General features: G+C 59.9%; 1 protein-coding gene across 1 annotated transcript in view; it reads left to right on the forward strand.

The window, feature by feature from the left end:
- Nucleotides 1-8,301, forward strand: part of ENG (endoglin) — a 58,282-nt gene extending 49,981 nt beyond the window's left edge. The window contains exons 12-15 of the mRNA XM_034793487.1: nt 416-670; nt 1,433-1,493; nt 5,176-5,271; nt 6,104-8,301. Coding sequence (XP_034649378.1) covers nt 416-670; nt 1,433-1,493; nt 5,176-5,271; nt 6,104-6,222 — 531 coding nt within the window. The 3' untranslated portion in view covers nt 6,223-8,301. The remainder of the gene's footprint in view (nt 1-415; nt 671-1,432; nt 1,494-5,175; nt 5,272-6,103) is intronic.
- Nucleotides 8,302-8,480: the final 179 nt, after the last annotated feature.

An 8,480-nucleotide genomic window follows, 5' to 3' on the forward strand; every position in this document is an offset into this window, starting at 1 on the left:
TACCGCTGGATGGGCTAGACAGTTGTGTTACAGTGGGTCTGGTGGGTGGGGCGGGGCAGAGGATTGCGGTCTGTGCTGGTGACAGAAACCCTGCTAGCACTCTGCCACGCCAGTGGTGTGTAAACATGGTTGGAGTAGCCCCGTTCTGATCCCAGTGTGGACAGAGCTTCATTGCGTCCAGGGCCCATGCCTCAGAGAAGCACCCACCCAGGCCTGCGGGTGGTTGTACTCACCCATGAGGAAGCCACATCATCGACTGGAGACTGGGGATCGGGGCTGGCTTGCCCCCTCCAGTCCTCAGCTGGTACGTGGGGGGATCCTTTGGCTTCCTTCCCTGCCAGCCCAGATCCAGAGCTGAGGTACAACCCCCGAGACCTGCTAACCGAACTCCTGTCCTCCTGCTGCCCCTCTGCAGGTCTCGTTTCGGGCCGGGAGTGCCCAGAGGTTCCTGGACGTGAAGGAGTGTTCTCTGCAGACTGCTACCGAGGAACCTCAGCAGCTCCTGATCCCGCCTGTCGCGCCACTCGGCCAAGCAGTGACCGTCCTCAAGCCGACAGAAGCCACGCTGGGCCGGGAGCTCCATCGGTTCAGCTTCATCTACAGCCTGGCTGGGGGAGGGCCCTTTCCTCCTTGCGCCACCCTGTCGTGCAGAGTGGCCTGGCATGTCAACGTGAGTGTGGGGGCCGTCTCCTTCACGGGCACCCCCAGGAGGCCTGGCCCAGGACCCTTTGCCCATCTGTCGAGCGAGGGGGCTGTTCCCACTGCCCTAGCCGAGGGTCCAGGGATTCCGTTCCCGTGTCCCGCTGGCTGGCTGCTGGCATGCAGCTCTCTCCCATTCCCCACACCAGACGACACACACAAGGCTGGGTGGAGGTTAACGGGGCCTAGCTCTCGCTGCACCGCCCTGCCAAGCCGAGAGGGGTTTGCACTGGATCGCAGGGCGCAGACTAGCCCCAGTGTCCCTGCCTCCGGGCCACTGCCGTAGCCTTCGCATGGGGCACGAGCCGGGGGTGATGTCGCCTCTTTGTTCCCAAGAGCAGCAGAGCCACAGCCAGGGGCGCGTAGTGCCCCTACTGGCCAAGCGCCCCAATGTACGTTAGAAACAGGAACGAACCAGGCTTCGCACCAGTCCTGGGGCTCGGTATCCCCATTTACAGAGGGAGAAATTGAGCCACAAGGAGGGGAATGAACCCCTCCCCCTGGTCACCGGTCCTGTGACAGAGCCAGGGATAGAATCCAGGTCTCCTGCCTCCCTGGCCTGCACCTTAGCCACAAGGCCAGGGGTCTCTTCCCAGGGTGACGCCATGTGCTCACCCCTCCTGCTATAGCCTTGGGACCGGCTGCTGGGGGGTACTCGGGGCTCTCTCGCTGGGCGGGGCAGAGATGTGCGCAGCTTATCTTAACCCTCTTGGTTTTCTTCTCAAAATCACAGGGCAGCACCAGCGTGGCAACATTAGAGGTGACGCTGCAGGACACCAGACCTCCACCTTCCAGTGAGTTCACAATCTCCTTGTCATGTCACGTTGGGCCAGAGCTGACAGCTGGAGCCGAGCCACCCAGTGAGGGTGGATCAGCACAGAGCCCAGCCTGCACGTCCGTTCGATTGTCCCTGGTGCAAGGTGCAGGCACACGTGGGAGTGGGTGGGAGCAGAGAGTGTCCCATGGTCCTTGCCGAGTTTCAGTTCGATGAAGGATCTTCTGGCAGGATTAACGCCTTCCCTCGGCTGGAGAATGGGAGCTGGGTTAATGGGGACTGGAGTGAATAGACAGGAGAGAAATACCGGTTCAAAGAGAAATGTGGTTGCACCCATAGAAATGGGGAAAGGAGTGATCGCAGATGGGACGCCTGGTAGTTGGGAAGCAATGCCCATGAGGGGACAGCAGGACCCAGGGCACAGTATGTTCCTCACCGAAAGGGGAGGCGCTTGAATGACGGTGAGACGTGGCAGTGCTGCCTTGCTAGCATGTGAGATACGGACGAGGCCTCCATGTGTGGAACTCCACGGGCCAGAGGCTGGTGGGATCCGTCCTGAGAACTGGCCATCGCAGGGTGCGTGGCTTGTCCAGGCTGCAGTGAGTGAGATGCCTTATCCTGGTTGGGGCTAGGAGGCGAGGGGTCAGTCTGGCACTGAGCCCAAGACTTAACACAGGCTTTTCCACGGAGCCGTCCCGCTGGCGCTCTTATCAAATTCCTGGCAGCTTCCTTCTGCTTTTCGTCTCGTCATTTCTCCTTGGTCTGCATTCCCTGCTGTGGCTGTTGTGACAGAGCCGTGCGATGTGTCAGCCGGGCTCCCTAGAGAGGGGTTAGGGGTTGCGGCCGGGCCAGGCACTGACCTACAGGAAGTTGTGTACAGTGACTGTGCACCAGTTGTCTGCAGGATAACAGGCTGCGGGGGGCGGGGAAGGGAAGCGAAGTTCTGATGTGAGCCAGAGCCCATGTAAACTTGTCTTGGTGTGATAGGAAACAGCCCAACTTGGAGAGGACTCAGTCAAAAGAGTCTGGTGGCAATTGGATGCAGTATCCTTTACTTCCTGTCCCAAACTCTTGTGTAGCCTTCCTTTGTTGCTGTTAAACAGCAGCCGTGTCTCACCCCAGAGGTAGCTGCATTTCACTGATGCGTGTAGTGATTCCTGTAGCTAGCATTAGTAAAGTGACTTCGGGTCATTCTGAACGAAGGATGCTGCATGGATGTAGAAGCATTATTAGTCCAGTTTGGTGTTTGCATTTAGTATCAACCACTTCATTTTTATCCTCCCCGCAAAATCCTGGAAATCAGAATCTCTTTGTGAGAAAAGCTCTTTGGAGGAGTTGATCTCTGATAGACAAATATAGTGTGGCCAAGCCTTGCCATTTTAATGCGGTTGGGTGACGGTTAGAGTTTGTCTTCAAGCTCCAGCTCCTGGAGTCATAGGATGGAGGTGACAGGCTCGGCTTTCATTACAAACCAGGACGTTTCTGGCTCGGGTGGCTGCAGAGAAAAGCTAGACAGCGTGACTCCTAACACCTCAAAACCCAGCAGGCAAAGCCAAGACCCTGGAATGTGTTTGGGGGGGCCTGGCACATGATTTCTGAAGCTTTGGCGTTGGCGATGTTGCACAGAGCTTTGTGTGAGGGCAGAGTGCTGGCGAGCTCGCTGGGGCAGGAGCTGTGCCTGCGTGTGAACAGCCCCTGGCATGGGGCAGGTGCTTCTGAAAGACACAAACTTGGGGATGATAATGGACAGGTGACTTCAGCCCCTGAGAAGCAGTTTCCTTGCGTGCCAGTCTCCCCTGGCTGAACCTTCCAAGCAGCCGCGAGGAAGGCGTCCTGCTGATGTCTCCAATAGCAGTTATTTTTGCAGTCGCTCCATGCGAGGGAGCGTGGCACATCTTCCTGCCCAGCTGAATCCTTTCCAGGCAGGAATGAATCTTCAGCGCCATCCAAGAATGGATGATTTCCTGCTTTCCTCCCACCTTGGTCCCCTCTTCCTGCCTCTGTTTGCTCAGCTCCCCCAGGACGGCAGCACAACAAAGCAAGGAAAGGCTTTTGACACGAGCGAGCCCTGACTGGAATTCGCTCCGCACATCACACACGTCTCACATCCCCGGGTGGTTTAATGAGCCGCGGCCCGGAGACAGCCACAGGGAGGAGCTGCTGGGCTCAGCAGAAGACAGCTGCTCCGTCGAGGGGGGGGGTGTGTGTGTGTGTGTGTGTGTGTGTGTGTGTGTGTGTGTGTGTGTGTGTGTGTGTGTGNGTGTGTGTGTGTGTGTGTGTGTGTGTGTGTGTGTGTGTGTGTGTGTGAGAGAGAGAGAGAGAGAGAGAGAGAGAGAGAGAGAGAGAGAGAGAGATCAATGACTGAGAGGAGGCCAGGAACCATTAGCAAACCAGCCCAGTTTCTACCTCTGCCATTCAGGCTGCCTCCAGCCACCTGAGCAAGGTGGGGCTTCCAAGGCACTGCCAGACCATAGCAAGCACCATATAAATAAATCAGAGCAAGGGCTTGATCGTTCCTTGGCTAGGTGCTGCAGGCAGTGGTGGTGTGATTCTTCTCTGAGTCCGTATTAAGCCAGTGCCCCCGGGTGGCGGCCGTGGGGGGTTGTGTTGCTGGCATTGCTCTCTTTGGAGCTGTGGCCCTGAATACCTGTGCCCATGAAAGATCCCAAGGGGTGCGCCCCTCCCACCCCACCTCCCCACTCGTGTTTAGTGTAACTACATTCAGCCTCATCTGGAATCCTCCGTGTGGTTTCAACTGCCAGGCATTCCTCGTTAACCCGCCTGCAGAAAATCCACCATCAGTGTCGTGTTCCTGTGCGCTGCCAAGCAGCTGCCACGCCCACGCCTAGAGGTGGCTGCATTTCAATGCTGCCCCAAGGTAATGCTCTGGGCATTTTCTGTCGCCCGTCAGCACAGAGCTGCTCCACCAGACGCACTGCAGTGGCACAGCTGGAGCAGGACGGCTGCACTGCTGAGGGCTGTTCGTACAGACATGGCCTAAGGCGAGGACAGGTGTGATCGCAGATGGGACGCCTTGGCCAAAGCGTGCAGCAGCTTGCAGGACCGCGGGGCCCAAAGCGCATGGTCAGCGCGGCAGGAGAGAGGCTGTGAGCCTGCTGCTTGCAGCGAAACCTGCTTCTGCCCATTTCTAAACCTCCCGTCTCCCCGTGCGGCAGAGGGGCAGAGTCAGACTGATGCAGAGGGGTTGGGGGCAAGGCCACTTAGAAGCCATTTGCTTTGCTCTCTCTCTGTCTCCCTTTAAGTGGTTAATTTCAAGTCACTGGCAAGCTTTGGTCCTGCCCTCACTCCTCCTTGCCTGGTGGGACCGGCACAGCCTGTGAGCTGCCGATCCTGCTCTGCTAGGGGAACGGAGCCCTTCAAACCTAGCAGTCACCTCCTTCCACAGGCCTTTCAGTCAGAGCCGCCCCGCAGGGCTAAACCCCTGCCCTGCTTATCGCCCCGTAGTTCAGTTCCCACCGCGGGTTCACCTGGGCTAGTTCCTGAGCTGGCCAGGTGCCTGCGTGGAAAAGGGAGGCTCTGGGGCAGGATTCAGTAGAGAAGTCCTGACTATGGGCAGAGAGAAGGCTCCATAGTGTGTTAACCTGGCAGGAGCCGGGAGGTGGGGGGCGGCTATCGGGGAGCCCCTGTCTGGGGAAATGTGCTGACTGCTCTTAATGCCTCTCTCTCCTGTGTGGCTCCAGGCCTAGGGATAGAAGCAGTTGTGGGGATCACCTTCGCAGCGTTCTTAATCGGCACGCTCCTCACCGCGGCGCTCTGGTGCATTTACTCCCATACCCGTGAGTATCTGCTGCTTCGCCTTGTCTCTGCCCCAGTCACCCTAGTCTCCCGCCTTCTGCCCCCCACACCCCACGGTTCCCAGGGCCATGGCTTTGGGGTGAGCTCGGTCTACTCAGCAGGAGCCGGGGTCTCTCCTTGGAGTGCTGCGGCGGGGGATCCTCGGCTGGCAGGTGCTGGTCTGCTCCAGGCTCATACCTGCTCCAGGATGTGACGCAGCCTTCGGGCTATAGCTCTGGTGCCCAGCGAGAGACACTTCAGGCCAGATCCCCAGCCGGTGCATCTGCCCTGTAGCCCCATCCCACCGCGAGCCAGGGAAGATGCTGTCAGGTTGGTACAGTCCACCAGGCCCTTTTCCCGAGGCCTCCAGCGGGGAGCGAGGCTGACTGTTGCTGTGGTGAGGCCCCGGCTCTGTCCGAGGATCTCACGGCTGGAGCCTTGCTCCTGTTCCCAAGGGCCAGAGCAGTTGTTCCCGGCTTGCCTTGCCTGGAAGCTTATCTGCCGATTGCGCCAGTATCAATAGAACAACCACAACACAATCCTGCAGCCTGTCGCCTTCTCTCCCGCCTGAATAGGCCGGCCCGTCCCAGCGGGGACCAGCTGATTGGTTTATCTCTGGCCACTCAGGCCTTTTCCTTCCAGTGCCAGTGTAAACACAGGGACAATTGGCTTATCTCAGCACCGAAAGGGCCGTGATTGGGCAGGGGCAGGATGCTCTCAGTTCCCTCCTCAGCACTTGATTGGCTGGGAGCAGCCCCTCTGGCCTGGCGGGGGAAATAACCCCTGGCGCCTGCCTAATATTTTCCATTTTTTCTGACATGTAACATACCCCAGGCCCCGTGGCCAAGCTGCAGCCTGTCGCCACCAACGCCCCAGCCTCCGAGAGCAGCAGCCCCAATCACAGCATCGGCAGCACCCAGAGCACCCCCTGCTCCACCAGCAGCATGGCCTAGGCAGCAGGCCACCCGGAAACCCCCACCCCTCCTGGGAGCTCCTGCCCATGGACCTCAGCGGAGCCGCAGGCAGCGGTGGGGGAAAAGACAGCGGGGCCCGTCCCTCGTAGGCTGCGCCACTGGACAGGCACAGCCACGCCAGCACTTTTCTTGCACTCCGGGAGCAACACGCCCACCAGCTCTCCACGGACCCAGCCAACCCAAGGAAGGTACCAGCAGCACGCCGAGAGCAGGCCAGTGGCTGGGAGACCAGGCCGGGGCACAGGCTGGGAGTGTGAGCGTGAGGCCCAGCAGACAGCACGTAGGGAGAGCGGGTGTCCCAGGGAGCCTTTCACTTCTAGGCCAGTCGTTCTCTGTCCCAAATCCCTGTAACTCTCCCCTGCAGCTGTTCAGTGGCCACCTGAGAGGGGCTGGGGGCATCTGTCCATTTCCTAATGCAAGATGGCCCCCCTGGATCCCCCCGTCCTGCCCTCTTTGCAGGCTGCCCCAGGAGAGGGGCCAAAGTCTGACTAGGACGTAAGGCCTGAACTCCCCTCGCCGGGGTCCCCCTAGTCAAGGAGTGGGCTCGGCTTGTGCTGCTGCTGCCCAAGTCTCAGAGGAGAGGTGAAAGGCCCCTGCTCACTGCCAGTCCCTCCAGCCATCCTGGCCCCAGCTGAAGAATCACCGTCTGCGAGATCCGTGGGATACAGTCCATGAATGACGTGTCCACTCCAGCGCGGTCGCTCAGAGCAGAGCGTAAGTCAGCACGAGCCCAGCCCTTTCCCCGGGGCTCAGACGCAGCCAGTGAGTTCCAGAGCCAGTTGTGTACACCCAATCCAACACGCACACACTCCCCCCCGCTACCAAACACTGTCAAGGCGCTGCCGGTCTCCCAGGCCCGCGTAGTCGCAGGGGAGGCAGCTGAAATCAGCCAGTCCCCTAGTGGCCCCTGGGTGCTCAGCCAACAGCTGTGTGAACACACTCAAGCCAGGCAAGGCTCGTGGGAGGGGCCAGATGGGGTTTTCCTGCTGGACTCCGGTTCCTTGTCAGGGACCCACTCCTACAGATCTGGGCAGGCAGTGGGGAATGGTGCCCCCCCGCTGGAGCAAAGCCATGCCATTGGGCTGCTGGAAAGGCATGGGCACCCAGACAGCAACTAGGAAGCTGGGAGTCGGCTCCCCCCTGACTGTGGTGGGCAGGGAGTCCCCCTCCCCCCCGGGTCACCTGGCCGGGCTGTGGGACAGAGCTCAGGGCCAGGCAGTCGTGGCCCCGTTGGGCTGTGGCCTACCCAGCGTTCTTTTCTGTATAGACCCTTCTAGCCCGGCAGTGCTGAGGGGTCGTGTCAGTTACTAATGTAAGGCGGTCAACTCTGTACCTTTTCTTTTTGTTTCAAACACAATCATGAAGGCTGGGAGGTGGGGGAGCCGAGCTGCCTTCAGCCTGGCCAAGCGGGTATTTATGTGTGTGCCAGACACAGCCCTAGGGCAAGGGGGGTGAGGCAGAGCCGCGGGCGCATGGGGGCCTGTGTGGCGAAGCAGGGGACCTGGCCTGATGGCAGGTGTCAGGGATCTGCATCAGAAGCACTGGGGCTGCAGAGCCCCCCCACACACACACACACTTTGACACCCACCCCCAGGGCTTGACCCTGACTAAAGTGTCACTGACTCTGCCCTTTACTAACTGTAACCCACCGGGAGACACCCAGTCTGGAGACTTGCCGACCTATTTCAGACACCCCCCCCACCCCGCTGAATGCCCAGCCCTTGGGGCACCGAGTGTAATTAAAGTCACATGTGGACCCCCCCCCCGCCCCGAGCCATAGTGCAGCTGGCCGGTCACAGGCTCTCAGCCCAGGGCCTGGCTCCACCGCCCGCAGCGCAGGTTTGACACCCTCCCCCCGCACCCTCAGCTAGCCTCGGCCCCAGGCGCAGAACCAGTCTGAATGGCGCCTGCCAGCTGGGCCTTGCCCTGCCTCCCCCACCCCGGGGTTGTGGCTGGGCACCGGCAGGCCACTGCACCACCTGGTCTTGGGTTGTAAATATTTGTACTGACCCCGTGTAACCATGATAATGTATAAATAAAATTCGTCTTGGGTTGACTGGAGCCTGCTGCGATTATTCCTGGCCCTGCCCAGCCCTCTCAGCGCTGGGAACGGGTCACCCAGAAAGGCACCAAACAGCACACGCCCCTTTCCAGCTTTTCCATGTTTATCCCGGCCCAGCCACAAACCACCTGCGATCTGCCCTGGGGAAGCCAGCGGGGGGGGGGGGGGGGGGGGG

Source organism: Trachemys scripta, chromosome 17, assembly GCF_013100865.1.
Source record: "Trachemys scripta elegans isolate TJP31775 chromosome 17, CAS_Tse_1.0, whole genome shotgun sequence".
Taxonomy (NCBI): domain Eukaryota; kingdom Metazoa; phylum Chordata; order Testudines; family Emydidae; genus Trachemys; species Trachemys scripta.